At 37.9% G+C, this 23,817-nt stretch overlaps 1 protein-coding gene across 1 annotated transcript in view; it reads right to left on the bottom strand.

Annotated features, from left to right (window-relative positions):
* zcchc7 (zinc finger, CCHC domain containing 7) overlaps positions 1-8,111 on the bottom strand; it is a 62,624-nt gene extending 54,513 nt beyond the window's left edge. The window contains exons 1-2 of the mRNA XM_063008551.1: positions 8,055-8,111; positions 4,620-5,248 (exon numbers count right to left, since the gene is read on the bottom strand). Coding sequence (XP_062864621.1) covers positions 4,620-5,235 — 616 coding nt within the window. The 5' untranslated portion in view covers positions 5,236-5,248; positions 8,055-8,111. The remainder of the gene's footprint in view (positions 1-4,619; positions 5,249-8,054) is intronic.
* Positions 8,112-23,817: the final 15,706 nt, after the last annotated feature.

Genomic DNA, 23,817 nt, shown 5'->3' with positions numbered 1-23,817 from the left:
GTCTCTGTAAGAAACCACCGCTGGCTGGTGGGAAGAAGTTGGGGGGCCTTCTACTAGCCAATCAGCTGCTGAATTCCACGAATATTACCAGCATCGGAGCACAGGTAGGATACGAGCACACAATTAATAAGGAGGGATCATTCAGGGTCGCTGTGGCGTCGGTCACCTGCAAGGTCTACCAGCTCCACCTGATCACGGCTCAGTTCTGCCGCTTGTGTGCGCGATCTTCTTCTTCCAGCCGTTACCCAAAGCTCATGACTGGAGGTGCAACCAAAAACATAAAGCCAGCAGCGGCCTGTGATCAGAAAGTGTCCGAAAATAATGTGAAGTGTCACTAACTGTCCACCTACAGCCAGCGTTAACAGTGTGTGTGTTCCTAATAAAGAGGCCAGTAGGTTAAAGCACTATTTAAAAATCCCAACAACACTGCTGCACCTGTTATATAGACCAGACCTAGATGAGAATGCGCCACTATTTTAGATTGATAAGTGGGTACGATGGGGGGTGAGAAAGTGGACAGAGCAACAAATGGGCTCCAGTCAGTGAATGTATACCCTCATACCAGACTTACACACACTATTACGCCATTACAGTGCTGGGTAAGCTTCATTAGCCCTTCTGATTGAAAAACGGGCTATTACGCTACTGTTGGGGTGAGAAAGTGGACAAAACAACAGACGGGCTCCAGTCAGTAATGGTATACCCACATACCAGAGTTACACACACTATTACGTCATTACCATGTTAGTGTCATTGCGGTGCTGAGAACGCTTTACTATTGTAGATTGATAAATGGGGTAACAACGGGGGTTACAAAGTGGACAGAGCAACAAATGGGCTCCAGTCAGTGAATGTATACCCTCATACCAGACCTACACACACTATTACGCCATTACAGTGCTGGGTAAGCTCCATTAGCCCTTCTGATTGAAAAATGGGCTATTATGCTATTGTTGGGGTGACAAAGTGGACAAAACAACAGACGGGCTCCAGTCAGTAATGGTATACCCACATACCAGAGTTACACACACTATTACGTCATTACCATGTTAGTGTCATTGCGGTGCTGAGAACGCTTTACTATTGTAGATTGATAAATGGGGTAACAACGGGGGTTACAAAGTGGACGGAGCAACAAATGGGCTCCAGTCAGTGAATGTATACCCTCATACCAGACCTACACACACTATTACGCCATTACAGTGCTGGGTAAGCTCCATTAGCACTTCTGATTGATAAATGGGCTATTACACTATTGTTGGGGTGACAAAGTGGACAACAGATGGGCTCCAGTCAGTAATGGTATACCCACATACCAGAGTTACACACACTATTACATCATTACAGTGCTGAGAAGGCTCCATAAACGGGCTATTAGATAGATAGATACTTTATTTATCCCGAAGAAAACTATTAAGTTATTAAATTATTATTATTATTATTATGGGGTGACAAAGTGGACAGAGCAACGGACGGGCTCCAGTCAGTAATTGTATACCCACAAAGTTCATCTCAACAGTTAGTGTAGTTATAAACTAATGAATGAATGATCGTCCCAGACAGGCGTTCCTAATAAACTGAGCTCCAGCTCTGCGTCCGGGTTTCTTCTGATATTTCTGTAGCTGAGGTTTGCAGGTGAGCAGAACAGCAGGTTTTTATTCATCTATGATTAAAGTCTCTGTCTGACACGCGAGCTGCTCTGCTGGTTTGTTTGTTTCCTGCAGCAGACGGAGGAAGATTCCCCTCATTGCTCTTCAGCACGTGAACACGTCGATGCAGATCAGCTCATGCAGAGACGCGCCGCGTCTGTAATATCTGTCCAGGCTTCGCACGTACGAACGTCTTCCAGCGCCGCGCTCCGCAATCGTGCAGCGGCGTACGTCCTTCGGCCTCATCATGAGGTCCTCGTCACGGCCAAAACTATGCGGACGCCTCTCTTCTAATCAAACCCCGCTCCGTACCGCGCATCCTCCGAGCCACTGGTCTCGCTCGACTTCCTCCTCCACCCAGGACTCGAGGAAGACCAGCACCAGCATCAAGGCTCTTCTCTGTACTGGCACCCGAATGGTGGAATGAGCTTCCTCCGTCTGTCCGAACATCTGAGTCTCTTGCTGTCTTTAAAAAAACGATTAAAAACCTTCATCACCTCTTTACTGAGCACTTAAGCTGACTTGTACTTACTAACACACTTTTCCATAAAAAAATAAAAACACTTTGGTTCTAACAGGTTTTAGCGGAGGTGTGTTCTTGGACTGTTGTTTACTTAAACTAGAGTAAGTTAATGTTTACTATGGAAGCTCTTCTGTAAGTCGCTCTGGATAAGAGCGTCTGCTAAATGCCGAAAATATAAATGTCTTGTTAATCGGCTTACGGTGATTTAGCCACGCCCGTTCTAAGCAGGTATACAAATTCAGTCCCATGACCAGGTTTGACAGTTTGCCACACAGCCCCGACCTAAACAGGAGCAAGCAAGTTCATAACCGGAGTGAAGCGTGATGGAGGGAGCAGTTGTAGCCTAGTGGTTAAGGTACAGGACTAGTAATCAAAAGGTCGCTGGTTCGAGCCCCGCCACTGCCAGGTTGCCACTGTTGGACCCTTGAGCAAGGCCCTTAACCCTCAATTGCTTAGACAATATACTGTCACAGTACTGCAAGTCACTTTGGATGAAAGCACCCGCTGAATGTCGAAAATGTAAAAGGGAGCATCATGATATGGAGCTGCTTCTCTTTAAATAATACTGGGACATTATGCATGATTGAAGGAGACATAAACTGAGCGAATGTGACACTTCAGACAAGAATTTGACCTCATTAGCCACAAAAAACTAAACCTGGATGCATGTTTGTTTTATTCATAAAGTATTGGGACTAGAGATGGACCGATCGGGGTTTTTGGCACCGATTCCGATCTCCGATCTCCTTTCAGGGACATCGGCCGATAGCCGATTCCGATCGGGAGGGATGGGGGATTAGCAGTAAATAAACTTAAAAAGAGCCTCACAGTAAAGATAAACCGGAGCAGCGCGCGTGTGCGTGTGTGTGTGTGTGTGTGTGTGTGTGTGTGTGTTTGTGCCTTTAGAAGAGACGCTTTGTTCACAGTATCGCTATAAGTGATTCATTGATTCATGAGTTGATTCGTTTTTATGTGAAGCGTAAGTTTCTCTTCTCGGTTATCTCTCCGTGTTTACTGTTATTAATTAAATGTCGTGGTTTTAAATAAACACCAGCTACTACAGAACATTTTGTGTGACTCTCTTACATTAAAAAGCTTCATTAAACTGTTATTACCACAGATCTGTAACCGACCGTCAGACTCGTTCCGTCTAAGGAGCTAAAAGTTTTCTAAAAGTTCAGCAGATGATCCTGAACTAACGAATTTGGTAATGAATAAACTTTTGCCTCTGATTGGCTCTGTAACGTTTTCTGTTCTCATCTACATCACAAGTAAGAACCGCTTACGATTTACCAAAGTGAACCAGGAGTTTATATAACGTGCTGATAGAATCGACTCAGATGTGAGCGGGTTGAATTATCTTTTTAAAGTAAATATTACAATCAGCAAAATTACATCGTAAGAGCTTTCACGATGGTTTCTGTACGATGGTTGATGAATGGTGATGTGATGGTTGGTGCTTCGTAGCTCAAAGTCTGGATCAATCCACTGAGCTGTTAACTTAACGTGATCTTTATATATCACGCGATCGGATCGGCTACTTTTAGGAAATATCGCCGATCGCCGATAGCATATTTGGATTAAAAATCGGCCGATACCGATTCATAGCCGATCGATCGTCCCATCTCTAATTGGGACACCCCAACACAATTCTAATCACTGCATTTATGCATTTCAGCCACAATAATTGCCAACCGGTGTAATAAATCAATTATTTAAAGAAAATTATGTGCTTCCAACTTTGCAGCAGCAGCAGTTTAGGGAAGGTCCTTTCATGTTCCAGCATGGTTTAAATAAACTCGTGTGTCCTGCATAGAGCCCCGACTCAACAGCTCTGGAACGAACCGGAACATCAACTGAGCCTTTCATGACCAACATACAAATTCCAATAGTCTTGTGAGAAACCTTCTCAGAAGAGTGGCTGTTGTTCTAAACAGCTGAACAGATCACATAGAGGTTAGTCTACTTAAATACGGTTCGTTTTTGAAATGGGACGTCCGACAAGCCCGTGGTCAGGTGTCCAAATACTTTTGGACAGAGTGTTATTGATAGTAAGTGTGTAGGAACCCCTCGCTGTCACTTCCTACGGTTAAGCTGCATGACCTCACATCTATTATCTGTGCAAATTTAACCTAATAACACCCTGGGGTTTTTCATTCATTCATATTTAAGATCAGGGCAGTTGAAGCCTAGGGGTTAAGGTGCTGGACTAGTAATCGAAAGGTCGCTGGTTCGAGCCCCACCACTGCCAGCTTGCCACTGTTGGGCTCTTGAGAGCAAGGCTCTAAACCCTCCATTGCTTAGACAGTATACTGTCATGGTACTGTAAGTCACTTTGTATAAATGCAAAAAATGTAAATGTCAAAACACTATGACCGGGTTATGTGGGGCCCCGAGGTAGGATGTTGCTTAGGGCCCCAGAGAAAGTTTTAGAAACATGCACTCACCTCGCTGATACCTGTCGTTCACCGGCAGAACGTTCAGCTGAATGTCCTGGTCTCCGTCCTGCTTGTCTTTACCCAGAACCATCCAGCTCTGTAACGAGTCTGAATCCGAATCCGAACCCAGATCCACCACGTACGGCGGCAACGATTCCGAATGGGAACTCTGATCTGACTCCGAATCCACAATCACTACATCCTCGTGTGCATTTCTGGCCGGCTTGATTTGACTGAGTGAAGTCTTTTTAATCTTGCTGGGAACGGTTGACCTTTGACACTTTCTGGCGCACACGCTGTCCTCCTCCTCCTTCTCCTCCTCCTCCGTGCTATCTGAAATCGTCAGGATGTCCGGACCGGAGTCGGTTATCACTATGAGATCATCAGGCGGAGCAGAGGGCTGGAATCTCTGATCGGGCTGAGGTAGCGATGGACAATCCTGAGGTTTCTCCTGACCTGGTCTCTCTCCAGGTTTCTCCTGAACGGCCGTCTGGTCATCTGCAGAGTAGTGGAGCTGGGAATAGAGGCGGAATTCAAGCTCGCTGTCGGGCTCCGAGTTGTTGTCGTCTTCCTCGCCGTACAGCTCGTCTTCATAGTCCTCTCGCTCTTGACACCCTGGGAACATCTCAGCAGGGGGCCTGAAGAAAAACAAAAAATACACATACTGTTAACCACTTCAAAATGTAGATGCTGTAATGAGATGTACAGTATTATAGATGCCAAAATAATTTCATTTTGACAAAGTAATGTAAAGAAAATGTATATTTTAATGGTGATCCTGCAACACAAGTCAGAGTTAGGAGTAGAAGGTCTGCAGCAGAGGTGAAATTTGTTTGTTTGTTTATTAGGATTTTAACATCATGTTTTACACTTTGGTTACACTCATGACAGGAACGGTAGTTACTCATTACACAAGATTCATCACTTCACAAGGTTATATCGAACACAGTCATGGACAATTTAGTATCTCCAATTCACCTCACTTGCACGTCTTTGGACTGTGGGAGGAAACCGGAGCACCCGGAGAAAACCCACGCAGACACGGGGAGAACATGCAAACTCCACACAGAAAGGACCCGGACCGCCCCACCTGGGGATCGAACCCAGGCCTTCTTGCTGTGAGGCGACAGTGCTACCCACTTAGCCACCGTGCTGCCCCAGAGGTGAAATAAAATAAGGTTATTGGATATGACTAGATTGGGAGTAAAACTGGGGAAATGCATTGAAAATCATTTTTATTAAATTAATCATTAAAATGTCAGGAATCTGAACAAGACGGATATTTATTTATTTATTAGGATTTTAACGTCACGCTTTACACACTTTGGTTACATTCATGACAGGACAAGTAGTTTCATCAGTTTAAGTTTAATATCAGACACAGTCAAGGACGATTTTGTATCTCGGATTCATCTCACTTGCACGTCTTTGGAGTTGGGGGAGGAAACCGGAGCTCCCGGAGGAAACCCACACAGACACGGAGAGAACATGCAAACTCCACACAGAAAGGACCCGGACCGTTCCATTTACAAATCGAATCCAGGACCTTGCTGTGAGGTGATAGTGCTACCCACTGAGCCACCATGCCACTGACAGCCCCTGCAGTGACCCATACACGATACGGACTAAAACATCACCCAAGTGCCACCATGCTTCAGCACCCTAACCAGCAGTGTAAGGTTACAGGATCAGTTGCCTTTTACTCTTTTATTTTACAGAGAACTGACTAAGAGAAGGTGAAGCGCCAAATAAAAGAAACTACAAGCACTAAACCTCAGCAGCCTCCAGTTACCGCTACATACTCAAAGCAGCAAAGAGTTCTGACAGAGTCTGCCCAATCTTTTAGAAAGGATCTCCACCAAATTTTGTATCATTTGTATCATCTTATATAAAACAATTCACATTTAAATTCAAAATCCAAAACCCAAACGTAAGAAGAGCTGAAGTTTTAGTCAATCTTTCTAGAAGAAGGAGGCAAAGTAAAGCTTCCTGCAAAACACATAACATGTCACTGCCTGAGAACAAGCTGGGATTTGTGGAAACGATCTTTATTATACTGTGCATGTGTAAACGTATAAAAAGCCTTTATTATTTGTCGTATATCTAATACAGGTGTACAGTACAATGAAATTCTTTCTTCAGCTTGTTTGGAAGCTGAGGTCTGAGCACAGGGTCAGCCACTGTATGGTGCCCATTTACATTTTCGGCATTTAGCAGACACTTTTATCCAAAGTGACTTACAGTATACAGTCTAAGCAATTGAGGGTTAAGGGCCTTGCTCAAGGGCCCAACAGTGGCAACCTGGCAGTGGTGGGGTTTGAACCAGCAACCTTCTGCTTACTAGTCCAGTACCTTAGTCACTAGGCTACAACTGCGCTGGCACCCCTGGAGCTGAGAGGGTTAAGGGTCTTGCTCAAGGGCCCAACAGTGGCTGCATGGAAGAGCTGGGATTCGAACTCTTAACCTTTCAGTTGATAGCCCAAAGCCCTACCCACTAGGCTACCACTGTCCAACAATCATCTATTACCATCTATTAATAAACAATGGGTAACCACCCAAGCCACACCAACACATTTACATTTTCAGCATTTTAGCAGACGCCTTTATCCAAAGCGACTCACAGTACAGTTACAGTATATTGTCTGAGCAATTGAAGGTTAAGGGCCTTGCTCAAGGGCCCAACAGCAGCAACCTGGCAGTGGTGGGGCTTGAACCAGCGACCCTCTGATCACTGGTCCAGTATCTTAACCACTAGGCTACACATAGTTCCCCTCCATCCCAAACAAATACCTCCTACCACCAATTTTACATTAACTGTCATTGTTCTTACTTGTTTCCTAATGCTTTGGCAATGCTGTACTATATACAGCCATTCTAATGATGCTTGTATTTACAGGGCTAGTAACTAGAAAGTCACTGGTTCAAGCCCCACATCTGCCAGGTTGCCACTGTTGGGCCCTTGAGCAAGGCCCTTAACCCTCAATTGCTTGAAATATTTACAGTCTCAATTGTAAGTCGCTTTGGATAAATGCGTCTACTAAATGCTGAAAATGTAAACAACAGATTTAGGATTGTTCAGTTATTCTGAGCTAGCTACTTTTCACAGCAAAAAGCAAAACAAACACGACATACACTTTAATATTCAGATAAAGCAAAGCAAAAATGAGCTGTTGAAGCAGTGTTACATAAATATATAAATAAAGTAAATAGATAAATAAATACAAACTGAAGCTGAGCTAAACATTAGTGTTTTCTTAGCAGTGCTAGCTAACAGTAGCCAGCACGCTGGTACCCACGTGTGCAGACGCCACAGGAGCAGGTTGTGTTTATATGTTTAATACACGGTTATTAAAGTTCTGTAACGTCGTACACGCGTGTAAACACACTTATTATAACAACATGAGACTAAATAAACCCTCCACTGCGTTAGAAAAGCAGTCTGACCTGAACGTTTAGTTCCCGAGCTTTAAACAGCCACAACACAGCACGCTGAACTTCCGGTCTTCAGCTGAGGAAAACGGGCTGCGTTCCAAATAGCACATCGCACCCTTATCCCTACCAAGTGCACACTGCATTATGAGCAATTTGGAATCAGACGGCTTTACTGTTCACACGTTTTTCAGGTTATAGTGCAGTGCTGAATTTCAGAACTGAACAAGTTATCCAATATAAGGCTGTACCATACGAATAACCAAAGACAAAATTCCCAGACTAGTGCACTACATTATAGGTAATGTGTGGTTTTGGACAAACCTCCACGTAGTGTTATTTATATATTAGGATTTTAACATCATGTTTTACACACTTTAGTTACTGCTTACACAAGATTCATCAGTTGCACGTCTTTGGACTGTTGGAGGAAACCGGAGCTCCTGGAGGAAACCCACACAGACACGGGGAGAACATGCACACCCTACACAGAAAGGACCCAGACCGCCCCACCTGGGAATCGAACCCAAGACCTTCTTGCTGTGAGGTGACAGTGCTACCCACTGAGCCACAGCGCCGCCCCACCACATAACGTATTTATTTACAACGTAGTAAATGTGTTTCGTTCAGGTTGTCTAGAATACAACATAATGTTTCCTTCATGGGAACTACTGTTGACAAGTTGGAGTTCTGTATGCTGTGGGTTGGTGCCAAAATAAGCAAACAAAGAAATGTCCGGATAACCTCCTACATAACGCTGCTTCAACTTTGTCTCCACATGACTGGAATATAGTTGAGATTTATAGCCCCTTTTCCACTGCACTTCCATGGTACACCGTCTTACAGTTTGTTCTTGAATCTGTGATCCCACATTTAGTGGTTGTTTTCAGTGCCATGTGATCCATACTGTACCTGAGTGCCTGTTGCTAAATTTGCTTATCCTTCTTGACTATGGACTAAGCAAAACAAAGTGGGCCGTGTAGACAAAGCAAGAAAGAGTGCATAATGTTGACTGGTCAAACAATCACCACTAGAGTAAGATCATTCAAGCACCACATTTAAAACTCTACTGAATTAGATTTTATTACAACTAGATCAATGAATGTTGGAGGAGAAAGCCACCATCGAACACCATTTAAGTTTTTAAATACCAAACTCATTAAATCATGTCATTATGAACCTTCAAGTCAAGTCAAATGTATTTATATAGCGCCTTTTACCAAAGACATCGTCTCAAAGCAACTTTACAGAATCCAGGACCAACAGACCAAAAACCCCTGTTGAGCAAGCGGAGGGCAACAGTGGCAAAATTACAGAAAGAAACCTTGAGAGGAACCAGACTCAGCAGGGGCCCATCCTTCTTGGGTGTACACAGGGACACAGTAATATTAGGGCAGGAAAGTGCCTTATATAACACAAATAATGTGTTTTCAAGGTTGTGGCAACTGTTTGGAACTGTTGGGCTTTTCCAGCATGACCGTGCCCCTGTGCACAAACCCGAGATCTATTAAGACACGGTTGGATGAGTTTGATGTGGAGGAACTCCAGTGGCCGGCACAGAGCCTTGACCTCGACCACACTGAACATCTTTAAAATGAACTGAAATGTTTTTAACAACATCAGCTCCTGACCTCACGAATGTAATTTTATCTGAATGGGCACAAATTTCTACACACATACTTTAACATCTTGTAAAAGCCTTCCTAAAAAATTGGAGGCTGTTAAAGGGGCAGGACAACTTTATATTTATGCCTATGGTTTAGAAATGAAGTGTACAACTAGCTTATGGTCAGGTGTCCACATACTTCTGGAAATATAGTGTAATCTATACAAGTCCCATCTTAGTCTAAAGTGTAAAACACATAAGATCAGTAACTGTAAGATTTAGTTACTTAAGGAATCTGGTAATATGGAAAGTGGATTAGGAAAAATTTAAGCCACAGGGTGACACGATGGCTTGGTGGGTAGCACTGTCACCTCACAGCAATAAGGTCTGGGTCCTTTCTGTGTGGTTTGCATGTTCTCCTTGTGTCTGTGTGGGTTTCCTCCGGGAGCTCCGGTTCCTTCCAGGTCCAAAGACATGCAAGTGAAGTGAACTGGAGATACTAAATTGTTCCAGTAACCAGTAACTACCTGTCCTGTCATGAATGTAACCAAATTTTGTAAAACATGACATAAAAATCCTAATAAATAAATAAGCTACATTAACAGTGCACTTAATAATAACCATGTGGTGTGATATTCCACGTTTAAAGTCTAAAAAATGCACAGATATGAAAAAGCTAAAGGTTTTTTTCATCCTATTGCAGCAGCATCAGATACCGAGCACGAGGTGAGAGATGAATGCGCTGGTGCTCTGAATGCCATCTGATTCTGAATGTTTGCAGGAAAGGCCATCAAATGAGTAGAAAAGGTTACATTTATCTGAAATGGCTTTCAAACATGCGCTATATTCATATTGTTTCTGAATAAGCAGCTTAAGAAGAGATGAACGGAGAACGACCGACACTACAGTCGCCACACTGTACCCCAGTACCATCACAGTACTATTGTCTTACTTTTACATGTGACTGGATTTAAAGCCGAAACATGGAGACGATCCGACTCCTCCCTTATTCCAGTCCCTCATTCCGGCAGGATGTTCTGCATGAGAAGCATTTTTCATTTGGGAAATCAAGGCAAAATGGCGCCTTCCCGCCCTCTGCGTGCACCGCGGCCCCGCTGTGTTATTCATGTGTAACACTGACCCTCGCTGGGATTGGATCAGTATTTGGGCATTTGATTAACATGGAGGTGTGAGTTTTATGTCCATCTAAATGTGTGTGTGTGAGTTAAAATCTGACTGATGTGTCCAGTTACGCTCAAGCTGCACCGAAAATGAAGCGACGCCAAACAAAAACAAAATTGTAAAGAATTTAAATAAAAAGCTTTTACATATTTAGGTGAGATAAGTTTAATATTGCAATAGATGTACACTAAAAGACCAAAAGTATATGGACACATTAATTACTGAATTTATGTGTTTAAGCCACACCCAGTCACACATTGTGGCAACAGTTTAAGGAAGGTTCATTTCTTTTTAAGGACCATGGTTCAAGATGTGGTTAAACAGGTTTGGTGTGGAGGAAATCCGGTGGCCTGTGCAGATTATGAGCCAGGTCTTATATTTGCCTAAATGAGCAGATATGTCCACACAAACACAGAATGGGGGCTGTCTGTTATTGTGCTAGAAGTGGGCAAATTCTATAAAATGCATTGGGAATAGAATGACAAGGAGCTCATGGTCAGGTGTCCATATACTTTTTGGAAATCACTATACTTTCATATTTTTGGCAATATTGTAGCAGGAGTTATTTATTTGTATATTAAAAACCAGACTGGTTGTTGAGAGGATCATGAAGAAGCATTGTTAGTGACGTCTGGTACGATTGTGGGCCGTGGAGGCCCTGTCTGACCCCTCTGTGTCACTACATGTCACATGGGGCTCGACACAAAACCCCTTGCAGCAAAACCTCATGTTCTCTTTTGTTTGGCCTGGTGCTGTGCCAATTGTTGACACCCAGGTTTACACACACACACACACACACACACACACACACACACACACACACACACACACACACTTATACAGCATCTGCTTTATGAAAAATCTTTGGACAAAAATAGTTTGTGGACATCGATCCAAATTGACTGTAGGTTTTTCACTTCATAGGCAACACTTATAGCTAACAAGTGTATAAAATCAATTATATAAAATAAATATGATTGAGCTTTGCGGCAAAGGTTTGGGGAAGGCCATTTCCTGTTTGAGCTTGACTCTGCATCTGTGGGGTTAAGGTGAGGACACTCCAAGCTTCACACCACACTTTTCAAATCCTTTTCTAAATGGACATGTCACTTTGTCATACTAGTGCACAAACTCCACAAACTATAGTCATAAAGTTGAAAGTATAATTCATTTTAAATAATTAATAATAAATAATTTATATACCTGTTATCAGTGGGTGTGGCTAAAAGACCTTAAGACCTTTCAGTATTTAAAGTTTTGACCTCAATTCTATATAGTGCATAATATCAGAGTCTTTATCTTAAATACTTTTCTCTGTATCTCATGGTTCTGCTTTCATTAACTTAATTAACAAAGGAATTAATAGAACTTTTGAAGAATGTTTCATGCTGTTGATTGGCTAACGGCCCAGTGAAAGCTCCAAACCAAAGACAAGCTGCCTGGATGAAAATTAAAATCTAATTAATGACGTTCATTTCTTTCTCCTATTTATTTGTTTACTTATCAGTGTAGTTTGGTTGCCGCGTCTCGCTCTAATGTGATTCTAATGTGATTCTTTTCGGTTTCACCCGCAGCCAATCAGTAGTGCGCCCCAAAATAATTACACCATTAATCTAATTAATAAAAGCAACCAAAGCAGCACAGTCCCAATAATAATAATAATAATAATACTGCTCTGCCTCCACCTCAACAGGCCCCTAGAAATAAAGAAATTAAAAATGGAAAATTGCTCTGATTTATGGACAGTGTTTCTTTATGTTTGTTGGAATTGGTGCCCATTTACTGGGTGAAGGTTAAAGCACTTTGCAGAGTCCATAAAATGTTTGTTCTGTTTTAGTGTCACATTCAAATCCCAGGGTAGACACAGAGTGCTATACTCAACTGGCCTGTCTTTCAGAGAAATTCAGAGAAATCAACACAATAATATTCATAACATACCATCATAAAATCTATTCTACTTTACATATAAGGGGATTCAATACAAGTTTCCAGTTCAACAATATTCTAACACTCATTTTATATGTTGAAATCAGTTTAAGTTATTTCAGCACTCTAATGCAGTCCACAGTGTTAGCTCAGTGGTTAAGTTACCGGACTAGTAATCAGAAAATTGCAGATTCAAGTCTTACCACCACCAAGTTGCCCACTGTTGGGCCCCTGAGCAAGGCCCTTAACCCTGCAAATATATCTGAAGTTACCTGAAGTCCATTCAGCACTTTCATAACATTTATTTAATTACAGTTAATTCACCATAACTTCTCTATATGTTAACACAACACTGTGGATATGTTGTGTTTCCTCTCTGTGGTAACTGTGAGGTTTTACCTGCATTAGTTGAAACTCTTTAGAGGCGTGTGCGCGCTTTTCAGAGTTAAGATCATGCGCGCTCTCGCCTTTCGTTTAGAAACACCGGTGATTAAAACATTGATCCTGGATCGATATCAACCAGTCTGACCAGCGAGCTACAACCTTTTACATTAATATTATCATTAATATTATCCAAAACTGTATCAGCCTGCCTTAATTTTTGTTTTTAAGTGAATTAATGGGCCAATTTGAGCATTTAAAATGTACTGCATTAAAATAAAGACTGAGTTAACAGTAATACACTTTAAATCTACATAAAAACTGATAATGATAATATGAATCATGGGTTTCCATTTGTATTTGTAACAGAAGAATAATAAAGTTAACGAAAAGAAAGTAATTCATCAGTATTACTGGCCAATTACGCATTAAATATAAATCTTATTTAATCAACAAACTCGCCGAAATATTAAGGACCCAAAACACATCAGCCTTTAAGTAAACTAAATACAGGTCTGGTTTTAGATTTCAAAAATATCCTGTGTATAAATCAGATTTAATTTTATGTGAAACAGAAACGACTCCCGATTTTACAGTGTAGAATTGGTGTAAAAGAAACTCTTAAAGTCTCGGTTAATATCATAAATCTCATTCAAACTTCTTCCCATTTTACATATTCCACATGTAGCCTCCACAGTGGTCATCTAAAGTGTAGCAAGATTACTTCACAATTGAATTAAAGAGGGAAGCATAAACCCTGTCTAGATTGGGGTCTTTGGGGTGACGGTGCATGTGGAATTATTAAGAAATATGTCTCTTAACGTGAATATAATTACTCAGTCAAAGTATTATAACACATTTATTTACTTAGTAGTCATGTTTATTGCTTTTTATTATATTCTTATTTCAAACATTAAAAGCAAAATGCTGTGCTGTTAGGTTTGGGTTGGACGTGGGTGGGAAAGTTTGTTGAGCCGATCAAATTCAACTGTTACAATGGAAAAATAAAGCACATAAAGCACAATAAATCAGATCGTTTTTACTATGTATACTGTAGTTTTGTTGCTTTGGCAATATTGTAAAGTCATGCTAATAAAGACAAGTTTTATTTAATTCTATTGAATTAATCTGTCGCCCTTTCCAGTGTGTGTGCCAGCGGTGCGTCCAGCGGTTCCGCGATCCTGATCAGGATAAAGTGATTACCAAAAAATAAATGTTTAAAATAATTCAAGGGTTTTAATATCGAAAAAACATACAAACAAATGTCTTTATATTTGAGTTTTAATTAATATAGTCCAAATAATTGGACTAAGACATTAAATAAGAGCCTGTGGTTTAATGTAAAAAAGTGAGTTGCATTTATACTGATATTCATAACAACGTTGCATTATTGTTAAAACATATGTAATTAGTATTTTAAAGCACTTGGTTTAAAATGAGAAATTGTTGTTGAATATATTAAAATTATAATATTGCATTATATGGTAGGTTTATAAATTATCGTAGATTTATTATTTAATCATAAGTCCGATTTAATAAACCTAACCACAGAGTTAGTTTTGGTGTTAAAATGATTTACACAAGTCGGTGTATAATAGACAAACCTTTTAAATAAATGTGACAGGATTACACATTAAAATTAAAATCACTCCCACACACACCAACCAAACAAAATAACTCATATTGCAGTTAGTTTCGGTTTTGGGTGGAGCTCGGTGCATTACTGGAACTCACTGTAAAGTTTGCATTATTGTTTACATCACTGGTAATCATTCTGTTCAACAGGAATCAAGTTAATAAAGAGAGAAATATAATTCTTGCTAAGTACACTAACATTTTGACATAGTGCATCTTACCATATTATCATACTTATTATTACTTATGAATTATTACTTACTGCATTTCATTGGTTCTGTTCTTGCACTCTGCACAATGACAATACAGTTGAATCTAATCTAATCTAATGTAATAATAAACTTTAGGACCACATTTCTGAAGAACTAGTTTTGCAAAATATTATTTACAACTAAACAAATGGATTTGAATGGTGATGCATTATTTGTGTACATAATAATGTTTCCATGTAATGTGTAGATTTAGATGAAATAAATCCTTTTTTAAAAAGCAGAAATCGACACTGAAAACCTAAAATTCACAAAATGTCGAGTATATCATTATCAGAGGATTTATAAACACAATTCTGCATTTTAAATGATTTACATCTCTAAATAGGTAAAATAGGTTTAAAAACATTTGCTTTAGTTGGTTTTAGTTGGTTTGGGCGTTCAAAATAAAGTTGCAGCATTCAAAAAAATCTAACAAGTAAATTAAATAAAACACGTTTAAAGGCAGAAAAGTTAACGTGTGTTAAATTAAGAAGAAAGAAAGAAAGAAAGAAAGAAAGAAAGAAAGAAAGAAAGAAAGAAAGAAAGAAAGAATTAATAAAAGAAAGGAGGAAAGAAAGACAGAAGGAAATACATAAATAAATAAATAAAGAAAGAAAGAAAGAAAGAAAGAAAGAAAGAAAGAAAGAAAGAAAGAAAGAAAGAAAGAAAGAAAGAAAGAAAGAAAGAAAGAAAGAAAGAATGAATAAACATTACATTTGTAGGCATTATCTGGTTAGATGCTACTGCATTTCGTTGGCTGTGTACTTGTACTCTGCACAATGACAATAAAGTTTAATCTAATCTAATCTAAGAGAAAGAAGAAAGAAAGACCAAGAAGAAAGAAAGAAAGAAAGAAAGAAAGAAAGAAAGAAAGAAAGAAAGAAAGAAAGAAAGAAAGAAAGAAAGACTAGAGTAAAAGGGGGAAATGAAGTTAAGGATTTACTCTACAAAAGTCTTTCATGCGTTTTTCTCCAAATCATGTTCTTATGAATCTATTGCAGTCAGAGGTTGTTAAAACTCAAACTAAATAAAACATATAATCAAGACGCAGTGCGGTTATTGATTTAAGTTGTATTGCAGAGTGGTTTTTTTTCAGTGGTGCTTAAATCCCCTGGCGAAAACAAGAGCAAAAGTTCTCTTGAGAAAAGTTTCCCCAACAAGTGTAACAGATGTGCGTGTGTATCAGAGAAGAAAAAGAAAGAAAGAGAAAGAACACGATGGCACACTGAGCCGGCTTCTCCCTCTCTTTTTTCTTTTCTCTTTTTTTTTTTTTTGCTCTTTTGCCCCTTAATCGTGTCGCGCTTTCTCCGGAGACTCTTTTCCACCTAAAGCGTTTAGTCTCAGGCCACTGCACACTCGCCACGCCGCCACAGGGAGCGGAAGAGTCGCTTTACCGCAAACTACAGCACTCCAAACTAACAACAGAAAGGAGACAGTCGAGCAGCAAAGTTTTTTTTTCCTTTTTACGGCTGTTCTTTTTCTCTCTTTGCTCATCCCTCTGTCCCACTATGGACTTGGACCAAAAAGCTCCATCAGGGCGCATCGGACGGTCTGGTAAGGCCTTTACTCTTCTTAATACTCTTCTTGCTTATGTGCTTTAGGCGTGGAAAGAAATCGTTTCTTAGTGGATGAATTTTAAAAATAAATGTGCCAGAAGACTAATTATATTTGGTTCTATAAAACATTTTTAATAATTGACCCTTAATCTGTTTTGATAAAGCAATGTTTATGAAGAGGTTCTTTCTAATGCAATCTGATAAGTTCCTTGTAGCACCAGCACAAATATAAAGAAACAATAAACTAAAGTTGAACATTTAGACCAAACATTTAAAACCTTATGTTTATTGTTATGGTTAACTAAATACTTACTCTACAGAAAGTTTTCTGGCAGCTTTATGTTTGGGATTTAATGTTGAACTTTTTGCTCTGTAAATCTACACTCAAGTAAAAAAAACTTTCAACTAAATACTTAAAAATAACTAAAAATAAATGTTTCAATCACACTGTTCAGTATGCCACAGAAAAAAGGTAGATTATTAATGAAACCGAATAACACATTTTCATTAAACGTCTGTTTTGCTTGAGGCTGAACAATTATTACTCACGTTTGTGAATTTAGATATTTTGTGTCACATATAACAGTCAATCTACAGAAAGTTTTCTGGCAGCTTTATGTTTGTAACGGATTTAATGTTGGACTTTTTGCTGTGTACATCTACTCTCAAGTTGGAACACATTTTAAACCTCACGTTTAATGTAATGCTTAACTAAATACTTAAAAATAACTAAAAATTAATGTTTCAATCACACTGTATGCCACAGAAATAAATGGTAGATGATTAATAAAACTAAATAACACATTTGTATTATATGTTTGTTTTGCTTAAGGTTACTCAAGCTGAACAATCATTATTCACTTTTGTGTTTTCAACTGTGTCGCCAAAATAGTCAGAAAGTCTTCCGGCAGCTTTATGTTTGGTATTTAGTTTTAGACCTTTTTGCACTGTAATCTAATTTCAGGTTGAAACACTTGCAGAACATTGGAAACCTTAGGTTTGATGTTATGGTTACCTAAATACTTAAAAATAACAAAAAAAATCATGTTTCAATCACACTGTTCAGTATGCCACAAAAAAAAAAGGTAGATTATTAATGAAACTGAATAACACATTTTCATTATAAGTCTGTTTTTCTTGAGGCTGAACAATTATTACTCACTTTTGTGTCTTCAGATATTTTGTGTCACCAAAACAGTCAATCTACAGAAAGTTTTCTAGCTTTATGTTTGTAACGAATTTAATGTTGGACTTTTTGCTGTGTACATCTACTTTCAAGTTGGAACACTTGCAGAACATTTAAAACCTTATGTTTGATGTAATGTATAACTAAATACTTAAAAATAACAATATAAATAATAATAATAAAAATGAATGTTTCAAAAACATTAAAAAATTGTAGATGATTAATGAAACTAAATAACATTTTATTATATGCTTGTTTTGCTTAAGCACAAAGTGCTTTTGTGTTTTCAACTGTGTAACCAAAATAGTCAATCTACAAAAAGTTTTCCGGCAGCTTTATGCTTAGGATTTAATATTAGACTATTTCAGGTTGGAACCCAAACCATTTGTTTAAGTCTTGTTTAAGTCTTCGGATTGAGGCCTACCCAGTTTGGGGGTTCCTGCATATTGTGTATAATATGCATCCATATCTGTATATGGATGTTTATATACTATGCATACTTCTACTATATACCAAATGTACCTGGGTGAAATCAACTGGCATATGCATGGGCGTATTTTAGGCCTACACTCGTCTGTGCTGTAAATATCCTATATTGACATGCATATCTTTTATATTTGCATGAACATAAAGACCCACACTTGAGTGTCATATATATAGTGCATTTACTGTTATCTAATCGTATATTGTTTATACAAAATATTTTCGTACATACATGAGAATGTATGCAGCTATGCGCATGCGCAGTATGTATAGGCACAAACCTATTAATAGACCAGTTTTACATTCGCGCATTTGATTTAAACTTTTTAATAGTATCTGAAAAATGTCATTATAAGGTTGTTGGGTAAAAAGCAAAACTCATGGCCTGTTATCCAGCATGTTCGTTTTGTCCTGACAAATCTGACCTACAACTTAACCCAAAGGTTTCATTTCTCGGGAAAGAAATTGAAGCTGAGTGATCGATCGACCGACCTCCAAAAAGTGTCTGCCTGTTACTCTTTTAACTTATTAACTTATCATATTAAAAGTCCCTTTCTGTCGTACCACAGGGTACCAGAATTTAGGGTCATTTTAAAGGGTCATTTTATGTAAAAATGTAAATGTAAAATGTATATGTAAAGCATTTTTAACGCTTTAGACATAGAATTAAACCAAGGCTATGTCTAAATTTCACTTTTTAATAGACTGTTTGAATATATTATTGGGACATTTGCATATCCAAACCTCTTTGTGCTTTGAAGAAATACTAAATATATGTATTTACTACATTATTTGTAAAGAAAATAATTTGTTAAAATGCATTTCATGTCAATTGACTAAAAGTTTATTGCAGTGGAAATGCAACCTATTTCCTCAATGTCAGGAAAGAGTGTGTAACTGGTAAAACTAGGGAGTTTTCACCTTGCTGTACTGTTTTAATTGGACAAGTGTTGGTAGACATAACTTGGTTTCAGTACAAGGGTCTCATTCTTTCCTAAGAATTGCCAAGAATGTTTCAGTTTCATTACTGGCTTGTAGGCCTATAATACTCGTTCTAATTATGAATAACACATTGTAAAACCTTCCTGTTGAGTCAAAACACTGTTCTTTTAACTTGCAGAATAATGGAAGCCAATCGAACATGCTTTAAAATCACAAAATCTGTCACTTATAGTTAATATTCCTAAATTATGTGTTAATTTAATAATTTAATTACTATTCAATCTTTACACTAAAACTATACCTCATGCATCATTACAGTTACCAGTTATTCATTTTATGTAAATTACCAGAAATACTTAGTTCTAGTTTTTCTGTTTGCTTTTGTTTTGTTTTGTACTGTTAATTATTTGTTATCTATCTATCTATCTATCTATCTATCTATCTATCTATCTATCTATCTATCTATCTATCTATCTATCTATCTATCTATCTATCTATCCTATTTGTTATTTTATTTATATCTGGTAGCACATAAATGACAATAAAATAATAAGAATAAAAACTAAAATGTTTTATTTGTAACTGCATTATGGAATCTTTGTAACATCTATGAACAAAAAAATCAATATTCTTTCAATTATAATCTCAAGCTTACATTTATACCATATGATATATTACAAACAATCATTTAATGATATTTTTTTTTGCAAAACAAAACTTAATAGGCAGTTGAGGTGGTGAAATCGTTCTGTTTTTCTATCAGTATAAGGAATGGGGTTGGTTTCTTGTTTGTGGCAGTTGCCCTTAGGGTGCAGATACAGTAGATAGCCAAAATACTGGGTTGAAAATGCTTCAATGTTTATTATTGTATTTTAATATTTTTAATTGACACAAAACCAGAACTGCACTACATCTGGCCCGGACTCAACTTGCTATGTGGGCATTAGCCTATAGTTTTCGCTTCTTACCTGTTTTTCTCGCCTGTATTGAGACTCAACTGCACGTATATGCTCACATTTAAGCCAACTTTCATAAACTTAATGAAATTATAGTTTAATTATAGTTTAAGAGCACAAACATCCTCTTCTTAAACACTCGGCTGAACGCCGTTTGTGGGTTCGACCGTTAACGCAGGCGCTCGCGACTCGCTAACGGCCAAACCCAGTGCGTACTACTATACTAAGTAGTATGCACACAACTGTAGTGCAGTTTACTGCAGTTTAGCACTATTTAGTACGCTAGTATTAAAGAGCGTTGCTGTTCAAACAACTATTTAAAGCTAAAAAATACAATAAAACATTCTTTAAAAACATAAACAAGGATAAATAAAATACTTTATCATTGTCATAATTTCAGATTTGTATGCTTTATAAGAGCTTTGTACACTTTTTGACTCTTGGTGGGCATTTAACTATTGAGCTCAATATAAATTTACATAAACCAATGGATTAAAAACACAATTAATCCTAAAAAGCACTTTAGTTTAGCAAATAACAAAAATAACATAAACATTTGTACTCTTTTGATTTGAATATTTAAGCTAGCCTACTTACAGTGCATATATTTAATTAAAATTCAAATTAAAATGCCTTTCCACTTTGCACATGTAACTTAAGTATACTTACTTAAGTTACATGTAAATGAGTATTATATTAACATAAACAAAGATATATTTAAAAGGGTATGGTAAAGTCTTAAGGGATATTTAGACACCATAAATGAACAGTACTTTGTTGCAAAGCCATAGTTCACAGCTTTGAGACATCTTCAATGCACAATAAAGATAATTAAAATACTTTATCATTGTCATAATTCAGATTTTTATGCTTTTTAAGAGCTTTGTACACTTTTTGATGGGCATATGACTATTAAGCTCAATATGAATTTACATAAACCGAATGGATTAAAAACACAATTAATCCTAAACAGCACTTCAGTTTAGGAAAAAAATAGATAAAACATTTGTACAAGAGGGGAAACAGATATTCAACCTCTTTTGATTTTGATATTCAACCTAGCCTAGCCTACCTCCAGTGTATGTATTCAATTTAAATTGAAAGTGAAATGCCTTTCCACATTGTACATGTATCTTAAGTTTACTTACTTAAGTACATGTAAAAGAGTATGTATATAAACATAACAAAGATATATTTAAAAAAGGGTAAGGTAATATCTACTGGGATATTTAGACACCATTGAGCAATGAACAATAATGGTACTTTGTGGCAAAGCCATCGTTCACAGCTTTGAGACATCTTTAATAACAAATAATCTGGTTTTTGTAGCATTTTGGTACGAATTTGGCACATTCGGGGTGGCAAACCAAACTTGATAGATAAAGTTTACATTTATGAATTAAAATGGTTTATTTGTTTGCAACCTTTACATACATGCATGGGCAGTGGTAGTGTTTAATTAAGGTAAGGCTAGTTTAAGCCGCATCACCACCGACTTTGCCACAGTTGGGCCCCTGAGCAAGGCCCTTAATTATTGACTGCTTGCATTGTATTTAGTCACAATTGTAAGTTGCTTTTCGTTTTGGCTATCTGAATTAGATGTAAAATAGTGAAAGGATGAGTAATGTCCTGTGATAGATTTCTACCCTGCCAAGAATGTCACCGACATGCGCCCACTGCAACCCTGTTTAGAATAAGAGCTAACTAAAATTGAATAAATTAATAAATGACAATAGGAAGTGTGACCCAACCCCACCCACATCAAAGCACAAGTCAACTCTTGTTTTTTTGTGTAACCTTTTGTTCATGCCCTTTAAACGGTCATTAAAATGCAACTGATTAACATTTTATTTAATATTGCTAACAACCCAGATCACTAATACCTTTACTAGTAATGTGATCAGAAAATAGCATACACTTATATAGAAAACGTTTATTAAATTAGGGCTATACTACTCAAAATTGGGTCACTTGGATACCCCTGCAAGCAAGTCTGCACTAAAGCTGTATTGGCCCACTGTTGGTTGGACGAAGTGGTCCACGAGTATTTTGTTATTGATAAATAGTTGGTCTCTCGGTGTCGGCCTAATGAGCTGCCCAGTTTCAGTCCTACCTGACTTGGGCATCTTGTTGATAAGATGGTGGTAAGATTCTCCAACAGTTTACTTGTTGCCCCTTCTTGGACTTTGAGGGTATAACACGTGTCCGCCTATGTCTACACTTAATAATTTATTGGCCAAGTATGGTGGTTTTATACCTTAATGGGAGCATGTTTTGCTACAAGTTGGTTTTGGTTTGGTTTTATATAGACGAATATAGCATGGGTTGTTTGGTCAGGGTCAGCTCTCTGGAACTTCTTAACATTTTAAATACACTTTAAGCCATATTTTCTTTTCTTAGTGCTAGTTCTGGATAACCTCCCAGCAAGCACACCACACAAAGCTGATACCTCAGTTAACTAAGCTAAATGCCTGAGATATGGTGTACAACTGGTACTTACACTCTTAACTTTTTATTTTAATAAAGTGTATAAGTTGGGCACTTTAAAAATAATTATAATAGTAATAATAATAATTGTCGTAAGTACAGACAGGGGCAGCCTCCCCCACCACCATTTAAACTGGAATCCACCCGTACAACTCTTATCAGGTTTAAATTATTATTAGGTTCTGTCAAGTCTATGCTGAATCCTGGTGAGAGTATAGATAGTGTTATAATTCTGCTAAAGATAAAAATATGTTATTCATGGTTTTGCGTTGGAAGTGAGGCTGCCAGTAGTTACAAGTCAGAGATGCAAAACAAAAACTCAGATTTATCTCCCTCACCTTCAGTGATAGACGTTTACCTCCTTGGAATGCAGACTTTTCGATTTTAATGAACCATTTATGTCTATTGATAAAGCATGCACTTGTAAAGTAGGTAACACACCTGAAGTATAGCTCGGAATGGAATGGGACCAATCCTTATATCTGCAAATGTCAAAAGCAAGCAAAGTGGTTTTAACTAAGATCACGTATCTGTTTAATGGAGTATGTTAAGCTTACCAATACATTCCGAATCCACTGGGGTGCCCTGCGCCCAGTGTTTCCTGGTAAAACCTGACCAGGAGAAATTTCATTGATATTTCATTAATAAAGTGTCATATTTCATTTGTGTGGTGCAGCAGTTTTTACTCAAGACAGTAAAAAAAAGTCTATAAAACTCAATCAGCTCATGTTCGCATCCAAAACCAATCTAATGGACTAGTTAACATTTATAACGTCATTTAGACCAACTGCCTGCTCAAATAATCTTTATACAATAACCAGGTTATTAATATTACCAAACATAACCTAAAGTTTAAGTCTAGAGAAAAAAATTGTTGTATTTTGTTGTTTTATTATTATAGGAAAACCAATAAATGGTTAAAGAACCAAAGAACTTTTTATGTTCTCGTTTTTAGATAGTTTATTTAATAACTGGTAAGGTTTACCAGCAAGACTACGTGTTTATTGTTTACTGGTTTGTGTTTACTTTGATTTATTTCGTAAATTACGACTTTATTGCGCTTATAGTCAGGCGGGCGTGTAATTTTATAAAAATCACATCAGAGTTAACATGCTTAACTAACCTTTACAAAGTTTTCTTCCAAACATTAAATATTTAAATAGCCTAATTAATAAATAAAGAAATTC

The sequence above is a fragment of the Trichomycterus rosablanca genome, chromosome 14 (genome assembly GCF_030014385.1).
Source record: "Trichomycterus rosablanca isolate fTriRos1 chromosome 14, fTriRos1.hap1, whole genome shotgun sequence".
Taxonomy (NCBI): Eukaryota; Metazoa; Chordata; class Actinopteri; order Siluriformes; family Trichomycteridae; genus Trichomycterus; species Trichomycterus rosablanca.
This window is presented reverse-complemented; position numbering and strand designations above follow the sequence as displayed.